The sequence below is a fragment of the Oryctolagus cuniculus genome, chromosome 10, assembly GCF_051225735.1.
Source record: "Oryctolagus cuniculus isolate XC-2025 breed Fujian yellow rabbit chromosome 10, ASM5122573v1, whole genome shotgun sequence".
Lineage (NCBI taxonomy): Eukaryota > Metazoa > Chordata > Mammalia > Lagomorpha > Leporidae > Oryctolagus > Oryctolagus cuniculus.
This window is the reverse complement of record NC_142876.1, coordinates 111,644,724-111,665,372: the sequence shown is the minus strand read 5'-3', so window position 1 is coordinate 111,665,372 and position 20,649 is coordinate 111,644,724. Positions and strand designations below refer to the sequence as shown.

The 20,649-nt window shown below is 63.6% G+C and overlaps 1 protein-coding gene across 6 annotated transcripts; it reads left to right on the top strand.

The window, feature by feature from the left end:
* The first annotated feature begins 1,131 nt into the window (after positions 1–1,131).
* On the top strand, positions 1,132–11,174 carry TPRA1 (transmembrane protein adipocyte associated 1). Of its 6 annotated transcripts, none has more exons than XM_008260317.5 (11): positions 1,132–1,430; positions 7,109–7,249; positions 7,338–7,470; positions 8,717–8,800; positions 8,889–8,961; positions 9,076–9,155; positions 9,578–9,688; positions 9,776–9,836; positions 9,929–10,031; positions 10,130–10,210; positions 10,616–11,174. In XM_008260317.5, the coding sequence occupies exons 2-11, from the start codon at positions 7,125–7,127 to the stop codon at positions 10,878–10,880; spliced, it is 1,116 nt and encodes a 371-aa protein (XP_008258539.3). In that variant the 5' UTR covers positions 1,132–1,430; positions 7,109–7,124; the 3' UTR covers positions 10,881–11,174. The 6 variants fall into 6 exon arrangements, with proteins under 6 accessions (XP_008258539.3, XP_017199201.3, XP_089161724.1 ...); XM_017343712.4 differs by having other exon boundaries at positions 1,185–1,373; XM_089305598.1 differs by lacking the exon at positions 1,132–1,430 and adding an exon at positions 1,560–1,865 and having other exon boundaries at positions 7,405–7,470.
* Positions 11,175–20,649: the final 9,475 nt, after the last annotated feature.

Sequence of the window (20,649 nt, the reverse complement as noted above, 5' to 3'; positions counted from 1 at the left end):
AAGTACTGCTGATCTGGGCAGAAGCAGCGCGCGTCCTGTATGCCCCCGGGGTCCCTGCGCTTCCTCCACAAAGACAGTAAAACCACTCAGAAACTCACCGATGGGGCCCGAAAGTCAAGAGCACAGAATGCGGGATCGTGGGTGGTGGCGGTGACAGAAAACTCACTCGCCTCCCCCCCCCGCCACCTCCGCCTGTGTCTCAGCATGGCGACAAAGACAGGGTCGTCCTTAGGCCTGATCGGAGGTGCCCTGGACGCGTGCTTCCTGGCACATGGCAAGGATGGCAGTGTCCTGCCCCCTGGACGCTAGCAGCAGCCAAGGACGCGCTGCTGCTGGTTCAACATGAGCAGGAATGAACCGGCAGGAGCTGCAGGAGCTGCAGGTTGTGGTCCCTGGTGATCCGAGCAACAGGTAGCTCCCAGCAAACACAGACACTGAGACTTAAGCTGTGCACGCCGTGGCCGCGGCCCAGGCTGGGAAAGTTCCAGAAAAACCGAGTCCCAAATGGTTACAAGGTTGTCTCTGCCCAACCGCCTCACGGTTTGGAACAAGGAACGGGGCCCACTCTCATTGCAGCCCAGCTGTGCTGTCACGGGTGTGTATTTTGGGGCGACTGTAATAACGGGGTGCCTACCATTTGCGTCAGGCACTGAGTCAGCCTCGGGATGCTACAGAGCAGACGCCCGCATGACACTGATGCTGGGGGTGGGGGGGAGCAGCAGCCGAACACAAATCATGTGAGGGAGGGATGGTGCTTTGAAGGGAATAAAAGAGCATTATGGGCTGGCGACTGGACAGCTGCCTTGGGCAGGTGATGCGAACAGGAGCCAGCCAGGTGTCAGGGCAGAGACAGGGGTGGAGGACCCGAACCAGGCCAGGGGAATGAGGAGGGGGCGGGCAGGAGAGGAGGCCCCCGGGGGCACGTGGGGCGCAATCTCGCAGAGCTGAGGGGGCCTGTAGTAAACTGAGCGCTGAGGCCCGCAGGGACAGGGGTCCTGGCGGGTGGGGGCAGCCAGGGAGGGCTTTCCGGAGGAAGCCGCGAGAGGGGTACAGCTCGGGGCTGAGACGCTGCTTTCGCGGAGACTGTCCCGTCCGGCTGCGAGGCTTCCTGGGCAAGTGCGTGCTTCCGAGGGAGGGCCTTCCCTGGCTTCCTCCCTCCCGGGTGACCCAGAGTCACCACTGCCAGCTGCCCCCAGGCGGCGGCGGCCTGCGAGGGACGGTCCCTGGAGGCTCCGCCTAGGGCGACCTGGCCGTAGGCTGAGCACCCGTCCGCGGGCTCTGGCCAGTCGCCAGCTGCTGACACCTGGAAGGCGAGGAGGGCAAGAGGTGGGGCGTCTGTGGCTCTGGAGCGCGCGGAACTGGCCCTCTTCCCGGTGAGAAACCCAGCGGCTTCTTCCGCACGCAGTGAAGCCGTGCTATCTCTTTAAGAGGTCAGTGGTCCGCCCCGCCCCCTTGGAAACCTGATTGGCCTCTTCTGCGCTTTTCGGGGGAAGTCCGTTCCTATAGGCTACTGCGGCTTCGGGGGCCGGACCTAGGTGCCACAAGTAGGGACGGTGGTTGTTTTCGCAGTTTTGGCTGGACGGAAGAGACGGTGCTGTCTTGCGGGTCGCCGCTGCCGGGGAGGACAGCGCGGTGTCTCGGGGGCCCGCGGGCCCGCGGCGCTCCCCGAGTCTTGTCTTTCCTGTCTCCCGCCCATTTCCGCGGAGTCAGCCGTCCGCGGCTCTTGAACGACGCTCCCCGGCCTGGGCTACCGTCGGCCGGCCCTGGAGGCCCGGGTCCCGCGGCCTGTGCGGTGGGATTCACGCACCCAGCGGCGGCTGATGGGCGGCCCCGGGGGCCGGGTCTGAGCGCGGCCAGGGCCTCAGGTAAGGAGGGGGACTCTGTCCCTTTCCCTCGCTGCGCCGTAAAGCCCAATCGCTGCCCCGGACCTATCCCCAGGGACCGGGGCCCACCTGTCCCTGTCCCCGCTCCTCTATCCTGGGTGACCCCTGCCCACTGAGGGCGCAGCCTCAGGAGACAGCCTTGGGCAGGTCTCGGGGCGGGCAGGGGCCCCGAAGTGTGCGGGCTCAGCGGAAGGGGCCGCGCGGTACTTGGGGGTCCCCTCGGGAATGGGGTCGGGGCATGGCCCAGAGAGGGGGGAATGACCCCTGGCCGCCGCCGCTGCCTAGGGCCCGGGCCGCCCACAAGCAGGAGGGCTTCTGCACCTGGCTTCAGGCCAGGCAGGAAGAGATCTGGGCTTCGGAGCGCCCCCCACCCCCAACCCGGTGCACAAACAGGGGTCCAGGCCCTCCCTGCAGCCTCCAGGCACAGGGAGCTGTTGTCCTCAGCTGGGGCCACAGCCCTGCCCTGGGCTTTGCTGTTCTGTCAGGGGCCCTCGTGGGGGCCCAGGGACCAGACTTCCACCAGACTTGGGGGATGAGGGTGGGGTCCCCTTTCCCCACGCCCAGAGGGGCCCAGCTGCCCTGGGCCGCAGGGTCACTTGTGCACACTGGCAGTGTTCTGGTGAGCCCTGCTCTTGGGTGTGGGTCCTGACACTCAGAGGCTGTGTAAACACACAGCTAGGGCCGCCTCACGCAGAATTCAAGTGCAGCAAGGAAACCACAGGGGGGCTTCTAGGAGGAGGTGACAGGACAGAGTGAGGAGGCAGAGTCAGGGAGGGGTACAGCAAGCACAGAGACCCCTGGGGCTAAGACTAAGCTTGGTGTGCGGGAGGAACAAACTGAACGCCAGCAGCTGGCTGGGGGGGGGGGGACTGAGGCAGAGCGGGGCAGGGGTCAGCTCAGACTGCGCCTTGGAGGCCTAGGGAAGCAGGGCTGGCCCCCCTTGCTCCCTGGGGGCTCCTGCCAAAGCTGCTGCCGCTGTTTCGTAAGGTTTTATGTATTTGAAAGGTAGAGAGACACACGCATGCACACACACACACACACACACAGATCTTCCACCTGCTGGTTCCCTCCCCACACGCTCCCAATAGCCAAGGCTGGGCCAGCCCACAGCCAGCACCCAGGACTCCATCAGGGTCTCCCACGGGGCTGGGGCCTGAGCACTTGAGCCACCTGCTGCTGCCTTCCCAGGTGCACCAGCGGGGGGCGGGACTGGAATCTGGGGCGCTGGCATCCCAAGTGTGGCGTCACCCGCTGTGCCACAACACTCAGCCCTGCGTCTCGTCTCGGCTGCTGGCCGGCTTGGCCTCTCTAGGAAGTGTCCACCCCACCCCCACCCCCGGCACAGAAGGGCGATGGGGGCGCGGCAAAGGAACCTGGCATCGGTGGTCCGGGGTCCTCCCTACCCCGCTGAGGGCCCAGCGTTTGAGAGCTCAACATCCTGCTAGGGTAGGGAGCCCTGGGCGCCATCGCGGCCCCCTCTCCCCTGCTCAGGGGTTCCCGTCGCGCAGGTCATGGACGGGAGAGCCCAGAGAAGGTGCTTGCCCAGGGGCACACAGCAGGTCCCCATGACCTGTGACATCCTGCCCCACCGGCTGGCTGGCTGGCTGGCGGCAGAGAGTGGGAGGAGAGGTGGCAGGGCAATGTTAACGAGGCCGGGAGGCTCCCTCCCAGCCTGCCCCGGTTTCTCTGGTCCTGAGGCCTGGGGTTGCCCCCGGGGTTCTCTATTTCCTGCGGGCTTCTCTGAGAAGCCCCTCCCCCCTCTTGCACCGGGGGCCCCGCCCTGTCCTCAGCCAGCCATCCTGCCTTCTCCTTGTCCAGGAGCCAGCCTGGGCTGTGTCCCCAAGGCCGGGAACCCATCCGAGGGCAACGCCAGGAGCATCAGGGAGTGTGTCTGGGGAGACTGTGGGTGTTCTGGGCCACCTCTCAGGACTTGGGGCAGAGAAGGCCAAGGCCAAGCCTCTGCATTCCTCTCTGTGCAATGGGGCCAGTACTGAGGTTGTTGACTCTTAGAGACTGGCGCGGGGACACTTTACCACTCAGCACCTAGTCTGCACGTGGGAGGTGCACGCTGTTGTTATTTTAAAACCATGACGTCAGTGGGTTTATAAGCATTGACACATACCAGCGACAGCCGCAGGATGCCAGCTTGGTGGAGCGTCACCATGTTAGCAGGGTGCTCTCTGCCCTCCCAGAACCTGCGTGGCGACCTGCGTGCCCATGATTCCTGCAGACGCTCAGGGCTGAGAATCGCGGCTCTGGAGAGGGCCTGTGCCCTGGACCCACGGCTGCAGGAACCGAGAGATGGAGCCGGGCACCTGCCGTGGGGGTGGCTGGGGGCTGGGCTCCGGAGGCTGCCAGCCTGGACGGCAGGCCCAGCAGGTGGCTGTCCGGCAGGGACAGTGAGGGTCCCTCTCCCGGGGCTGGGAGGGCTCAGGGCTTGCTCTTTGTTCTCTTGCTCACTGTAGGGCAGTGGGTGCAGGGGGAGCAGCCCCCGTAACAGTGAGGGCTCTTAGCCCCTGGAACCGCCCTCCTCCCCTTCATCCCCCCCGGGGTCCCTCCCCGGTGAGCCGTGCCAGCGTCCTTTCACACACATTCACTTCTCCTGTTTGGTTTGCTCCCGCCAGCAACCTTGTGAGGGAGGTATTGCCGTCCCAGTGACATTCAGAGAGCGGAAGTGACTCAGCCAAGGTCACCCAGCAAGCACGGGGCAGAGCCAGGAGTGCAGCGCAGGCCTAGCTCCGTGACCTGTGTTGGCTGGAAGCTTTTCCTTCGCAAAGCCAAGAAATCAGACAGCAATGGGCCCATGCAGAGAAGGGAACTCACTGCGTTTTAGAGACAGAGCGTGTGAGGCCGAATCCAGAGGCTCAGGGAGCTCCTCGCGATGTGACTGCTCCCGTCTCTCAGCTTGGTGCAGTCCTGTGTTGGTTTCTCTCCTGGGGCAGGGGCCCCCAGTTATGGGACCATAGCCCCGACTCACCGATCTCAGCAGACTGTTTCCTGGAAATCAGAGCAAAAGTCTCAGGGCACAGTCTCATTGGCCAGGGTGATAGGACACCCTGATTGGCCAGGCTAAGATCACGTGCACATTAGTGGGAGTGGCTTAGCTCACGTGCACATTACCGGAAGTTGGGAAGGGGTGGAGTCAGCCAGAAGGAAGCCTCCCAGAGAGCAGGGGCACTGAGGGTCCCCTCCCCTGGCTCTCCCAGGGCTGTGCCACATCCCTCCTCTGCACTGCACTGCCGCCACCAGGTGGAGCACTGCGCTCTCTTGCCGGGACAGCTGCAGTAGCCCCTCAGGGTCCATCGTCCCACCGCGTTCCGCCCTCATCCAGCCACAGCCATCCTGTGCATGTGAAGCCAGGCCCCGTCACCTCCCTTCCAAGCACCCGGCTTGCTGCACGCTCAGTGAACTCCCGTTGCACGTGGGCCCCGTCATCCCCTCCGACCTGGCCCCGTGAGCTTTCCTGATCTCGTCTCCTGCCGCGCTGGCCTGCGTCTTGTCCTGCGGCTGCCCGGGCCCAGCCTGCTTGGACGTCAGGGGCCTTGCATTTGCCGTTCTCCCCCTGGAACGCCCCTCTCTCGGGCTGTTGCCAGGCTGGCTCCCCCTCAGCGATTCAGGCCTCAGCTCAGGGGTCACCTTGTCTCACCACGCCACCCAAAGCGGCAGGATGCCTTCCGTCTGCTGCGGGACACTCTGGGTGCCAGCCGCCCGGGACACACCTGCAGGCCTCACTGTCGCCAGGACCCGCGGGGCCTCGTCTGTGTGTCCCATCATCCCGTCCCAGCCCGCTCCGCTCCCTGCCAAGTCCGAGTACCTGCCCTTGTGCCTGGCACACAGCGGGTGCTTGGCAAGGGCTGCGAGGCAGGTGCAGGAGCGGGTGGGCTTCTTTGTCACATCCCCCATCAGCAGGCAGCAGGGGAGGAGCCGGCGCCTTTCAGTGATCAGCTCCCTGTCACCTCGGAGGTCGCTGCGAGGTCTCTGTGTCACACGTCCCAGTGGCAGTGCAGCCCCAGCCCCAGTGGAGAGGACGGGGGCCCGAGCCGCACTCTTCCCACTCACTCTGGGGTCCTCTCTCCTTTTGGCTCAGGCAGGTCTCTAAGTGCCCCCTCCCTCGGGCTGATATCATAGGTGTCACCGAGCCCCTGAACGGTCAAGCAGCTCCCCACGCTGTGCCCTTGAACGTGTTGTCAGGGTGACGTCTTTCTGACGTTCTGCCTTTGCTGAAGTCAGCTGCGACATGCCAGTCGCTGGCGTGCACTCTGCCCCCACACAGGCAACCTCCCCTCCCCCGGTCTGCACTTCCACACGGGCCACACGGCGTGCAGGTCGCGTGCCCACCCTCACTCCACACCGAGCTTGGCAGATTCAGCCCGTGCTGTCGACTACTCTCTCTATCGCTACATGGAATCCCACGGGCTGAGCCGGCCTTCGTTCACCTGTGTGTTCTGCACTCTGAATGCTGGCCCCGTTAGGTTCTGCTCATGCCCCACGCCCTCCTGGCTCATCCTGCCCTGGACTCTCCTGTAGCTTCTGCAGAAGTCCCTGCTGTCATGCCCCGGAGGCCCCTGACCTGGGAGTCTGTGTCTTAGTCTCCCAGCCTGTGTCTGCTCCCCAGGCTGGACTGACTGCCACCCAGGCACCGGGCCTCTGGGCCCACCCCTGCCCCCTTGGCCTTGGGATTCCCTCTGCAGGGTCTCCACCTGGGGGCCTGTGTGTCTCCCAGCCACAGCTCAGCATCCCCCAAGGGAGACAGGGCTCGAGGGTCCCACTCAGGAGTATGTGATGGCCGGCCGTGACCCTCCGCAGCTGCGTGGCCTCTGTGCCAGCTCTGCAGGGTGGGGCTGCCCCCTGGTGGGGGCGCCTCGCGAGGAGGCACTGGGGAGGGGCGGGGATACTGAGGCACAGAACAGACAAGGAGGTTGGGGTGGGGCTGGGCTGGGCTCTGACGCAGGGCTTTGCTCCCCGGCTCAGTCCTCAGGCCCCACAGAGATGCTCCATCGATGTCACCGCTTGGTGGTCACAAGATGGAGCCGGACACACCTACAGGTGGACAGACGGACAGGCGCCTGCCCAGGGCCTGGGCGTGACACTTGCACAAGTCCCACACGTCTCCTCCGGGCCATCAAGCCTGGGGCTGAGCTCCCTGTGCAGCCCCTCTGATCCCCACCCCACCCCCCCCGCCGCCGCGCTGGGCCCTCTAATGCCAGCGGCTCTCCCTCCCGCAGGGCCCCTGCTGGCAGGATGGACACCCTGGAGGAGGTGACCGGGGCTGACGCCGGCACAGTGTCGCCCGCACCCATGGCCCCGAACATCAGCGTGCCCCACTGCTGCCTGCTACTGCTCTACGAAGACATCGGCACCTCCAGGTGCGGCCCCGAGGGGCGGGGCAGCCGGGAGTGGGCGGGAGGGGAGGCGTGGCCTCACCGGGGAGCCGGCTTCTCCCCTGTCCGCCAGGGTCCGGTACTGGGACCTCCTGCTGCTCATCCCCAATGTGCTCTTCTTCATCTTCCTGCTCTGGAAGCTTCCGCTGGCACGCGCCAAGATCCGCATCACCCCCAGCCCTATCTTCATCACCTTCTACATCCTGGTGAGTTCACTCCAGTTGCTGACAGAAACCCCGACTTCCAATGGCTCAAGGGAGAAAGGGAATTAGCCGATGCTGTAATGAGACACAGGCTTCAGGTATGGCTGGGTCCAGGGGATTAGATGATGTCATCGGGACTCTCCACACCCCCACCCCACGAGCCCTGCTGGGGGCGTTTGCGTCCTCGTCCCCGGGAGAGAGGGGTGTTGGGGCTGAGAGGCCGCCCCCAGGTGTAGGCCGTCCCGGCTGTCCTCCTCCAGGGCCCCTCTCCCCTGCCCTGAAGGGAACCCCTGCTCCCTGGCCGTCACTCTCAGCCACCGGCCCTGCGGGCTGAGCCCTGGGCCCCTCTTTGTGGTCCGGTTCAGAACTTCCCCGTCAGGGGAGCGGGCAGGCAGGGAGGCAGGCGAGGGGCCTGGGTGCCAGGCAGGTGCCTTTTCTGGGGGAGCAGACAGGGAGAAGGGAGCCAGGGCTGACGTTCTAGAACATACAGCAGGGCCGGGGCAGCCTGCTTACTCGGGAACTTTGTCCCACGGGGCTCCAGACTCCAGAGGCAGGGGCGAGAGTGGCCTTGGACGGGTGGGTTCCGGGCCCTGACCCTGCAGCTGGGTGACCTGGGGCCTCCTTGCACTGCAGCGGCCTCCTTGGTAACACGTGTGGGCTCTGCCTTAGCTTGTGGCCTTCCTGGGAGCACCGGCGGGGCAGCTGCACCTGCCCTGCACAGTGTGGCTACGCCTGGGCCCTCGGGCGTCAGAAAACCTGGGGAAGTCGCTGACTGATAAACTGAGATGCTGGATCAGGCTTGGCCAGAGTCAGGGGCTCCACAGTGCTGCTGGGGTGCCGTGTCCTCCTGGGCCTGACCTCCCTCAGGTCGTCTTGGGTCCCAAGCCCATCGCCAGGCCGGCCCCAAACCCTGGGAAAGGCCAGCCCAGGGTCGCAGGCCTGTCCCTGCAGCAGGAGGGGCGGGCTCACCCTCACCGGGAACCACACTGCGGGGAGAGGAGAGAATGAGGGGTGCAGCTGTGAGCCCAGGCACTTTGGCAAAACACAGGAAACTGTGGCCCGAGAGGAGAGGCCGTGCTGAGGTCATGGGCCGGCCACTGGGTCTCCCCGGCTGCCCTGCCCCAGCCTCCGCCCCACCCCCTCCTTGCCTTCTTCCATCCAAGTCCCCTGCAGGTGTGGGGTGGGCTTGCCGTCCTGCCCCGCCCCCTCGAGGCTGTTCAACCTGACCCCACCCCTCCCTGCCTGCCAGGTGTTTGTGGTGGCGCTGGTGGGTATCGCCCGCGCCGTGGTGTCCATGACTGTGAGCGCCTCGGATGCGACAGTGGCTGACAAGGTGTGGCTAAGGCCGCGGCGGGGTGGACCCGGGCTCGGGGGGGCGGCATGGGGCACCCAGGCCGACACTCTGCCCGCTCTGTGCCCAGATCCTGTGGGAGATCACCCGCTTCTTCCTGTTGGCCATCGAGCTGAGCGTGGTCATCCTGGGCCTGGCCTTCGGTGCGTGCGCTGCTGGGCTCCGGGGCCTGGGTGGCCGCCTCCCCGCCCCCACCCCTGCCTGGTGGGGGGCCCGTCCTGATGGCTCCCGCTGAGCGGCCCGCACCTGTCCCCCAGGTCATCTGGAGAGCAAGTCAAGCATCAGACGGGTGCTGGCCATCACCACCGTGCTATCCCTGGCCTACTCCGTCACCCAGGTGAGCAGGGCTGGGGGCACCAGGCTGGACCCCGCGGCCTCCTGGTCTGGATCTGGATCAGGTTCTGCAGGTTTTCCAAGCACAGCACGGGCAGAACACCTCGGAACACCTGAGAAAACACCTGGGGTGCTTGCTCCCTCGAGGCAGGCCCTGAGCTGCCTCTAAGGTTCCCCGTCCAACCGGCAGCAGGCTCAGAGCCCCAGGAGGGGGAAGGCAGGCTGGACGGCCACCCCGAGACCAGCGTCCAGAGTCCCCGCTTAGGCTGGGGCCAGGGCCAGGCCTCTGACAGCCCAGGTCCTGCAGGGAGCAGGCTGGGGCAGCCCCAGCGGGCTGGTGTGGTGATGAGCGCGTGCGGCTTCGCATCCAGGGAAAGCGGGCGCGGCAGGGCCAGGAGCCTGAGCCTGCCCCGCCCGCTGCCGCAGGGCACCCTGGAGATCCTGTACCCGGACGCCCACCTCTCAGCCGAGGACTTCAACATCTACGGGCACGGAGGCCGCCAGTTCTGGCTGGTCAGCTCGTGCTGCTTCTTCCTGGTGAGCCGTGCGGCCGGCCGGGGTGCTCGGTGTTCAGGCTCCGGGCTGCAGGCTTGAGCCCGGCGCCTCCGACCTTCTCCCCGGCAGGTCTACTCCCTGGTGGTCCTCCTGCCCAAGACGCCGCTGAAGGAACGCATCTCCCTGCCTTGTGAGCGGCTGGGGGCGGGCTGGGAGTGGTGGGGAAGGAGTGGAGGGCGGGTCCCAGGGGTCCCAGAGCCTCACGCCCCCGCCCTCCCGCAGCGCGGAGGAGTTTCTACGTGTACGCGGCCATCCTGGCGCTGCTCAACCTGCTGCAAGGGCTGGGGAGCGCGCTGCTCTGCGCCGACATCATCGAGGGGCTGTGGTACGGGCACGGGGCGGGGGCAAGGAATGGGGGGATGGGGGAAGGCGGGGGGCGGGGCGGCCACGAAGACCCGCCATGACCTGCGCGCCCCGCTCCAGCTGTGTGGACGCCACCACCTTCCTCTACTTCAGCTTCTTCGCGCCGCTCATCTACGTGGCCTTCCTCCGGGGCTTCTTCGGGTGAGTCCGGCCGGCCGGCCTGTGTGCGCGGGCCTCCGGCGCCCCCACGTGGCTGCCGGCGGAACCGTGCGCGTGTGCGTGCCGTGGCGCGGCCCCGCCAGGTACCACGGGGCGCGGCGTACGTACGCTGTGCGCGCGCACGTGGGCTCTGTCCCCCCCTCTTCCCGGGAGAGCGCGGCAGCGTGCATTGTCCCGCATGGCCGTTTTCCGCTTAGAGGATCTCAGCGCCCCCCTTCCCCAAGCGTTCGCAAGCGCGAGCGTTTGGAGAAGTGCCCGGTCAAGGGCGCACTGCAGGCACCGACCCCGGCCATCAGGCACCTGTTGGTAGCTCCCCTTCCGCATCCGATGGCCTCAGTCCCCAAGGCAGCCGGGGAGCCGCCTCTGACCCTGTCTCCTGCCCAGCAGCTCGGAACCCAAGATCCTCTTCTCCTACAAATGCCAAGTGGACGAGACTGAGGAGCCCGACGTGCACCTGCCCCAGCCCTACGCTGTGGCCAGGCGCGAGGGCCTGGAGGCCGCAGGGGTGGCCGGGGCCTCTGCCGCCTGCTACTCCAGCACGCAGTTCGACTCCGCTGGCGTCGCCTACCTGGACGACGTGGCCTCCATGCCCTGCCACGCGGGCAGCATCAACAGCACAGACAGCGAGCGCTGGAGGGTCATCAACGCCTGAGCACGGCTGCCCCGGGCCGCGGCGAGGACTGACCCTGGGGGACCCAAGGCCGAGGCCGGGTGCAACAGAGCGAGGTGGCAGGGCCAGGCCGAGGGCCGCTTCCTGCCCCCCCCCCGGTCCCCCTTCCGCCTGCCCTTGGCTTGACCGCCCAGGGCAGGCTGGCAGCGGGCACCTCCCTCGCCCCGCTGCCCCGTCCCCATGGCACTCTGGCCTCCTCCAAGCCCACCGGGGTGGGTGGACTGAAGCGTGTATATTTTCGTGATCTATTTTTTAATAAAAAGCAAAAGCGGCAAATAGGGCTGCAGTGCCTGGGCCGGTCCCTTTCCTGAACCCTGAGGGTTGGGGGCGGGGCTGGGGGCTCCCCAGGCCTCACGCTCCCTCAGCCAAGAAACACGGACCAGCACCCAGGCCCGGGGCTGGCCGCAGCGAGACGGAGACGCCAGATCCTGCGTGTGTGTGGGAGACAAAGGCATGAGCAGGGATGGCACCGGAAGGGAAGTCGCTGCCCTCCTGTGCGGTTTCCCGCGGTCCTTCCTCTGCCCCTTGCACGGCCATCCCGGGCCAGCCCTGCCCTGCTCAGCTCCAGCTCTGTCTGGGAAGTGGGACGAGAAGGCCGCGTGCGGGGGCAGCCGCATGCAGTGTGGCACCGGGTGATGCCACAGCCACGCCCCAGGACAGAGCAATCGGACAGGAACAGGCAGAGAATAAGCATGGGCAAGGCCAGGCCGCCCCACAGGGTCCCCCATGGGAACCTCAGGCTGGAGTGGGGAGGTCGGGGCTCCCAGCACCGTGCTGGGACAGCAGTGTAGACTCTCGGCATTGATACCACCGCTTGACAGATGGGGACCCCCGGGAGGTGCACGTGTGGCTGGGTTAGACGGCACCTGCAGTGAGGCTCGGAGACCAGGCCTCTCACCACTGTGCCACAGTCACAGCCGGCAAAAACACCTTCCACACAGAGCGGGCTCTGAGCCTGGTTCCCAGGCGGCCGTGCCACGGGGTGGCACCTGCAGCACACATAGCCGGTTGGAGGGGTGCCAAGGAGACCCCCCCCCCAGAATTGCCAGGGTGCTTGTGGTGGAGCTGGGTCCGGACATGCCCCAGTGTCCCCACCTGTACTGCAGCGCTGGGCATGGCTCCTGGGCAGTGTCGCCCTCCAGTGGGCCAGGGAGCACACGCAGATCCCGGCGCTGCTGCGAACAATGCTGACAGCTGGGCCCAGCCCGGGGCTCCCAGGGACACAAAAGCAGGTCCCGCTGGCCAGAGACAAATGGCTTTCAGGTGTGGAAGGGGCCGATGCGAGGGGAAGATGGGAGAGCACCCCAGGGCCCGCCCCCTCCCGCCACGTGCTGGGACGTGGGCTCTGCCCGCCGACCCCTGCAGCCCGGGAATCCCGCAGCCATGAGCCAGAGCGGGCGCCAAGGCTCTCATAGTTTCGGCCTTCCTGAAGGTTCCTGCTCGTGTTCTGGTTTCAGATGCGACCCCTCCTCCTCCTCCTCTGGGCTGCCACAAAGTTTGGGGAAAAAAAAAAGTGTTCTCAGACTTCCAGTATTCTGGGGCTTCATGTACACGTCCGATTGTCAGCTGCTGATCCGGGGCTCCCCCAGAACAGAAGGCAACAAGGGTTTCTGTGTCCCCGCAGACTCCACCCCCACGGCCCGGGAGGTGGCAGCCTTCCCTCCTCCCCCTCCCCCTCCCCCTCCCCCTCCCCCTCCCCCTCCCACATTGCTGAAATCCCATTACCGGGCAGCAGGGGGAGACACGCAAGCAGGCTCCACGAGGCCAGGAGCAGGACAGGTTCAGAGAGGAAGGGGACGCAGGCACGGGGCACGTGGCTCAGGGGCGGACGGCGGCTCCATGTGGCCAGAGTGTGGGGCTGCACGTGGACGTGGCCTGGCCAGGAGGGGCTTCTGCTGGTGTGGTCCAGGTGCGGGCGGGGCCCCATGACATCACCCCATCTGAGCTGTGTGTGGTCCCTGTCCCTGCGACCTCTGCTGTCCTCAGCCTCCTGGGCACAGCAGGGCGGCCGTGGCTCCAGCTGTCCAGTCCCGCCTCGCTCCACACTGCAGTCGGCCATCACGCCTTCTGGTGGAGGAACTTTCCCACAAGCGGTGCTTCCTGACCTCCAATTCCACTTCATCAGCCATGGCTGCCGTGGCAGGGATAGGCTGTGCACACGCTGTCCCCAGTCAGTGAGACAGAAAGAAAAGATGTTGGAGCGAAGCTGGCGGTCTCTGCCCGGAGTACTGGGGAGTCGTCGACAGGGCTCCCCACGTCCCCACAGCCGTTTCAAAATCATGTGATGAATTATGGCGTCACTGATGCAATGAAACCCCTCTCTGTTCCCTCACCTGACCCCCATGCAGCAGTTTCTGTATACACAGGAAACAGGAGGTCTGGTCTCACGTGCTCTGAAATTCAGGGGACGGCGCCGATGGCTTTCTCTGACAGCTTGCTGTGCCCCCGTCTCGTTTTGGGGGCTTCTCTATGTTGACACCTGCAGCGACTCATATTCTGTTACATCAATGGGGCAGTATGTTAGTCGTCAGTTCTCCTGGCGATCCGGGATGTTAGCAAACTGTGACAGCAAACGAGGTTCTGATGTTTCATGCGACTTTATCAGGAGCCCTTGGGGGTCATCCTCATGGACAAAACTGCTGGGGTCATGGGCGCACACGGCCCCACGCCACTCCTGCTGCAGCCAAGTATTCTTTCTACTGATAGCTATCCTGGATCACTCCCCAACTGCAGGCAACAGCTGGGGCTGGGCCAGGCCGAAGCCAGGAGCCTGGAACTCATTTCGAGTCGAGTGGCAGGGATCCGGCTACTTGAGCCGTCACCTGCCGCCTCCCAGAGCGCGCATGAGCAGGAAGCTGGGTTGGAAGTAGAGCCAGGACTGCAGCCCAGGCACTGTGATAGGGGATGCAGGCGACCCCAGCAACGTCCTAACAGCTGCCCCAGATGCCCACCCCTCACGCTAAGTTTTAGGAGGTAAAGGAGTTCTGAGGGCCAAGAGCTACAGCTCTGCCGAGGGACAGACCCCGCGTCGAGACCCCGAAGGCTGGGCCACGTGATGGGCAATCCACAGGAAGTGGCGTCCGGGCTGCTGCAGCCATGTGGCTCTGCCCACTCCACTCCTCGGATGCCAAGGGCAAGGTGATCTTAGAACGGGCCGGCCGGCGGGGACGCGCCCGTGTTGGCTGGCTTCCCTGCCACACGCCTCTCGGGAGACAGCTCCAGCTCTGGCGACAGGCCCACCGGTCATACTCCTCACGTTCTTGGCACCTCTCAGAGCGATGGCAGCCCAGCCCAGCCAGGGACAGGGGTCTGCCGAAGAGTGTGGCCGACACAGCATCTTTGACTCCATTCCCATTGGGGGGAACTGAGTCACCTGGAGCGGAGAGTCCTTGTCCAGCCGGGGGACACCCCCACCGTCTGAGCGTCTGAGGGACCCTCTGCCTTCCCTCCCCAGGGTACCACTCCTCCCTTCCCTGACCTGACCTGTATTCTTCCTGTGCGGAGGAACCAGCACATGGAAGGTTCTGGAGAAATCTGGCTTCCCCAGAATTATCTGAGAACTTGGCTTAGGTGGCACTATCTGTGTGTGCCATGGTGACCGGGTCCCACCCCAGGCTGGGCAACCACGGGCTCAGGTGACACCTGCTTCCTGGGGCTGAGTCAGCGCTCCACCCACAGGCCAGGCAGGGGGTCCGGGTGGCTGCACCCTGGCTTGTTCCCAGGGGAGGGTCCCAGCGGCAGGAAGTGAGACGGCAGGGGGAGGGATCTCCGCACAACAGTCACGTCCAAGGGGAAGAATCAGCTCTGCCCCAGAACTGGGCTGGGCCTGAACTTTGCACCTCCTCCCCTCCTGCCCCCACTGGCAGCCCCTTGCTCTGCCCGCTTCTCACGCCGGGTGCACGACAGCGGCCAGACCACGTGAACATCCCTGCCCCTGAGTCGGAGGCGGGACCCTGCCCTGACCTGCGGGTCCTGTCTCTCGCGTCTTCCCCAGTCTGGAACATTCCTCGGTCTTTGACTTTGAGACTTGGATGCCGTAGGTCGCCCTGCTGTGTTCTCCGTGGGAATCCTGCAGCTTGGGTTTGAGGGATGGGCCCTGGTGCCAAGATGCAGGTTACGTGCTCGGGGGGATGGCAAGGAAGCGACTCTCGTTCTCCTCCGTGCACCTGCCAGGGGCCCCAAGGCCAGGCTGCCACCTGATCGTGGAAGGAGGGTCCTGCGGACTTCCGCCCTGGGAACGCGCCCCCACCCCTCCACTCCGGGAGCCTGGGTGTGCACGCTGTTTGTCACCCTGAAGCTGCATCGCAGCCCAACTTCTGATTCTTCCCTGTCAGCCACGTGACGAGTTTGCAGCGACACTGTCCCTGTTCACAGGTTACTCGTCCGCACAGAGCGCCACCTCCTCTCCCTGCAGCCGCTCACGGGGACCTCACTGATGATCCACGTACTCTAGGGGTCATTCAGAGGAGAACACGGGTGTGGGGAGCAACTGGGAGCAACTCGGACTAGACTAAGTTACTGGAATTAAGACTTATTCTATGCATCTGCTCTCCCACAATATGGCGCTGAGAAGGGAAACAGCTTCTACACAGCTGCCTCCAGTTCAACCAATAAACTGTGGGACCTGCTCCTGATTGGAGGAGAGCAGCGTACTCGGCGTGTGGGTAGCAGAGTTGGGATTGGTGGAAGAGGACTATAAAGGAGGAGAGAGACAACATGCACCAGGAACATCTAAGGGGAACATCTAAGGGGAACACCTGTGCAGCCCCCGAGAGAGCCGGCCGGCGGTGTGCCGCTCCCCTGCGGAAGTGGGGAATGTGGCAGGGGGAACCGCCCTTCCACAGAGGTGGAAGGGACAGTAGCCACCCCGGGAAGAACCAGCAGCAAACCCGGGGAGGGCCGAGCAGACGAAAGAACAGCGCAGGGTCCTGTGTCGTTCCTCCACGAAGAGGGGGAGCGACACACGGGTACTTTTAAGAGTGTGTGTGTGTGTGGGGGGGGTTGTGTTGTGGCGTAGTGGTCCAAGTCTCTGCCCGTGGTGCCAGCATCCCATACAGGTGCCAGTTTGAGTCCTGGCTGCTCCACTTCTGATCCAGCTCCCTGCTCATGGCCTGGGCAAACAGTGGAAGAAGGCCCACGTGCTTGGGCCCCTGCATCCACATGGGGGACCCAGAAGAAGCTCCTGGCTTGGATCGGCACAGCTCTGGCCATTGCAACCATCTGGGGGAGTGAACCAGTACATGGTAGACCTTTCTCTGTCTCTTTCCCTAATTCTGCCTCTCAAGGAAATCTTAAAAATAGAATGATGGGGCAATACTTCCTCAGGACTGTCCCCAGCAAAGTGCCCTGGCAGGTGCACCCACCTACGACCTCCCTCACCCCCGCCCCCGCCCGGCTGACTTCCTCCAAAGGAGAACCTGCTTCCACCCCCCCCCAGGGACCCCTTCCCACCTAGTTCCAGGATCCAGGCCTCAGAAGTCCCCCGACATCTCCCCTCGGCTCAGCACCACCCCACGTCTCCATTCTGTCAACAAGAACTGTGCGTTTGATTTCTAAAACGCAACTCTGTCCCTCTCCACTGGCACTAGCTTGCTCCGTGCTGCTTCCCCTCCGCCCTGCCCCGAATCTTTGCACAACACAGCTCTTCCCCGAGCCCTGGCCATCCCTTAGCCCCCTTCCACTGTGGACACCTGGGTCCTCAGGAGGCCCCCCGTGGCCCCTCCTCACCTGGGGCTCCACTCCCAGCCCCAATCTGAGTTTTCACACCCTAACCATCACCTTGCCTGCAGGTGGTCTAACCCGCGCATTTTCATGCTGCAAAATCACCTTTTCACAACCACCCACAAAGGTACAGGAGTGCAGATTACATAGGAACATGATCCTGGCATCTGTCATAAATGTAATACAGAACTGGTGACGTTATCCTGTAGCCTCCCCACCTGCCACTAGAGGGCTCTCTGTAGCAGCTTCCACACACTTGTCATTTGCTGTCCCTGCCACTCCTCATCAGTGGTGACCAAGAACCCAGGGAGCTGACCATGAGAAAAAGTGTTTGTGTTTATTTGAAAAGCAGAGATAGATACAGAAAGAAAAATAGAAATATAGAAAGAGAAACAGATCCCATTTGCCAGTCTGTTCCTCAAATGCCTCCAACAGTTGGAGCGGTGGCAGGCTGAAGCCAGAAGCTAGGAACTCAGGCTGGGTTTCCCACGGGGGTGGCAGGGGCCCAGGTACTTGAGCCATCACCACCTCCTCCCAGGACGCGCATTACGGGGAAGCTGGAGTCGGGAGCAGAGCTGGACTTGAACCCAGGCGCCGTCACATGGCGCCAGCGTGTCCTAAGCGGCATTTTAACCAAACGTCTGCCCCCGGAGGAGATTCTGGATCGGAGGCTGTGCTTAGCGATTTGGAGCACGAAACCGGATATAACGGTCTATTTAAAAAAGTCACATTCAGAGAAGCCAATTCAAGCTTCATTTGCATATTTGAAGGTATTGTATTTGGAAATTTAATTCCTCTCCAAGATGGAGTATATTCTTCAAACACTGGGGAATGTCATGTTCTCACCACGCGTCACGTGGGCACTCTCACCCCCCTTCCTGCTTCTCCTCGGTCACCTGTGACGGGCAGCAGGTCGGGGTGTCCAGAGCGAGCACCCGTGGCTCCCTCTGCTTGCAATTTCCCTCTCCCCCTCCCACGATTAACTCCTTCTCATCTGTCAACCTCCCTGGACCACATGAGCAACAGTGGCCCCCACGATGCGCACTGCCCGGAAGGGTGCTGTTGCACAGCCGCGTGTGGAGCGCCTGCCCAGAGCCAAGCCCCGCACAAGACCCTCTGCCTCCGAACAGAGACCTGGGCAGGTACGTGCAGGTTCCCGTCTTGCAGATGACAAAGCTGAGGCTCGGCGGGGCTGAGGATTCGGCCGAGCTCAGCCGGTCGGTAACCGGTGAGGCTGTGATGAGACCCAGGCAGGCTGGCTCGGGGACCACGCTCCCTGCTGCTGCCCTGGCTGGGCTGGCCGCCTGCACACGAGCCCCCTCCAGTGCTGGCGTTGTTCCTGTACGCGTGCTTTTGATCTCTGTGGGGGCACCCAGTACAAGCCTTGGTATTGCTAAGTGTGCTCTCTCCCCCTATATATGTTATGCAAATGAATAAAAACAAGTACTGGTCCTTTTGATGATCAAAATTCCACTCAACCCTAAGTTTCCTTTCACGGCATGCAGGGTATGAGGCAAGAAGTCAGAAGCCCCATCCCAGAGCAGATGGGTGGCACTGTCTCAGGGGACAGAGGTGGCTCGCCTGGTCCTGCCTGAAAGGGACTCAGGGAAGGCTTCCCTGAGAAGGATACACTGAGGAGGGTTTTGAGGGATAAGTAGGAGTTCAGCAAAACCCAGAACCCATCCCTATAGGACATGGGATGGAAGAAGCATCTGTGACGGCTCAGTGTCAGCATCAAGCCACGGCCCTGTCATTCCATGTGGGGGTTGGGGAGACAAAGCAACTTCGTGGGAACAGCAGAGGGTTCCTCGCAGATGGCCATGGGCCAACCCCAGCTGCCGTCTGGACCAGCAGGCAAAAAAGCAGGGGGAGGGGCAGGGGGAGGGGGTCCCACCCAGAAGCCAGGGGCCTACCCTGAAGGTCTCCGCCACCACACCCCAGGGCCCACCTGAGTCAGCCGGCAACGAGGGAGGGAACCGGAAGCGAGGGGCAGGCGAGCGCTCTGCACGCACTGCTTTCCCCACCTCCATCCGCCTGGGCCGCAGCCCTGACACCGCACCTGCCCCCGGGGACGCGCGGCTGCGGTGACCTCCCCACGCTCAGGAAACACGTGGTGTGAGAAAGCCCCCACCCCACTGGATGCACAGCCGTGGGGCAGATGTGTGCGGGCCAGCAGGCCCAGTGCCACACATCACATCACACGCATTTCCAACGCGCCGCCGCCGCCGGACGCTGTGCCAGGGTGTGCGCCGAGGCCCAGCTTCCAGCAACTTCTCCGCAGTGCTGCTTTGTCAGAGCACAGCGCGCAACCGTCCGGGCCCCCAGGCGAGGGGTTCAGGGTGCGGTCTGGGCGGAGGGTGGCGTGCGCGCTCTCTCGTCCCGCAGAGCGCACGCATGGCGAGCGCCGCTTACTATGGAGCGAAAGCAACAGGGCAGCCCACGCTGTGGTCTGAACGCTAGGAGCCCACCTGGGAACGGCGGAGGTCAGAGCGAGCGTGGAAGAGGGGCCCTGAGATTTGCTGGGGGTGGACCCACGGGCGATTCCGAGCTAGGAGACGGCGGCACCCCCTCTCCACTGTTGTGAAAAGAAACGTGAACTCTGCGCGCACGCGTAAAAATCACATATAAAGGCACGAGGCTGGACCCAACCTCAATTCCGGCCATAGGGGAGCCACGGAGAAACGGAGGTGCAGTCCTCCCAGGGTAGGACCCGCAGGTGTTATAGAACGAGAGAGCTTTCCAGGCGTGGTTAGGGAGCGTCTCCAAGACGTATGAGGCAGACCAGAACAAAACAACAGAGTGTTGATAGCACGCCGGCGGTTCTATGCAAACAGTTTTCTGCGTGCGCCCGCACACACACCTCTGGAAGGAGCCCCAGGAAACCAGTAGCAGTGTTTATTCCCAAGGCAAGGAACCGTGGGCGATGACCATGGTGGAGCTACTCCTAACTGCAAACCTGTTTATAGCTTGACTTTCGAACTTTTTTTTTTTTTTTTTTTTGCATTATTAGCATGTGTTTCCTACGTGAAAGCCTAAATTAAAAACAAAGGAGAAGAAAGCCCAGACACGCTTAGGGAAGCGCCCAGCAGAGATGCCGCCAGAAACAGCTGCTCTCCTGGCCCAGAGACACCACCCAGTGGCCCCTGTGGCTTCCCAGGACTCCGCCCTCTGCCTTCTCCGAGTCCTGCCCAGTGGGGTGAGGCGTGGGGGTGGAGCAGGGGCGTGGGGCTGCAGCGCTCTGCCTCTTTAACTCCCTGTGGCTGAATCGCCAATTTTCTGCTAGGCTGGACTAGCTGCTGCAGAATCACTTTTGTTAACAAACTGCCCCGGAGAGCGAGGCAGTTAGGCCATTAGACAGCTTTACCCGGGACTTACAGCCCTGCCTCTTCTCGCCAGCGTGGAGGAGGGGTGGGGCTCAAGGGCAGGAGGCTGGGTGGGGGCTGCTCAGGGCAGTCTCCAGGCGTGGGCGCGTGCAGCCACAACCTGGTTTGTCCCTCCCTGCTACCATCCGCAGCATTCATTCATTCGTGTTTGTTGAACGACTGTTACGTGACAGGTGCTGATCTAGGTGTCGGGATCCAGCAGAGAATGCGAGAGACAAGGTCCCTCTCCCTTGGGACCTTTGGTCTACCAGGGACACAGAAGATCAAACACATAAGCAAGGAAGGTGGGGGTGGGGGTGAGCCGAGGCTTCCCTGAGGTGGTTACCATCCTGATCAGGGTGACATCTTTTCATATAGAGGCCACAGCAGGTGCAAAGGCCCAGGGGTATGTCTGGGTTTGGTTAACATGGGCAAGACCAAAGGGTAGAATGGCTACAGCATGGAGTCACAGCAGAGCGTGGGCAGCCCTGCCCTTGTGGAGCTCAGAAAACTCCTGGAGGAGGACGTGCTGCCTACGACCCAGGGAGGAGAGGGCCGGGCCTGAACTCCCCAGCAGGGGCGGCCGTGGGAGTCAGGACTGATCAACTTCAACAGCAGTCCAGGCGCTCCGGTCAGGGGCCCACAGGGCCCAGCTCGGAGCAGGGAGC

Bases quoted from the DNA above. Each gene is read 5' to 3' on its own strand.
- TPRA1 (XM_008260317.5), top strand. From the start codon at position 7,125: ATGGACACCCTGGAGGAGGTGACCGGGGCTGACGCCGGCACAGTGTCG. The intron at 8,801-8,888 runs GTGTGGCTAAGG...CTCTGTGCCCAG, and splicing joins ATGCGACAGTGGCTGACAAG to ATCCTGTGGGAGATCACCCG. The intron at 9,837-9,928 runs GTGAGCGGCTGG...GCCCTCCCGCAG, and splicing joins GGAACGCATCTCCCTGCCTT to CGCGGAGGAGTTTCTACGTG.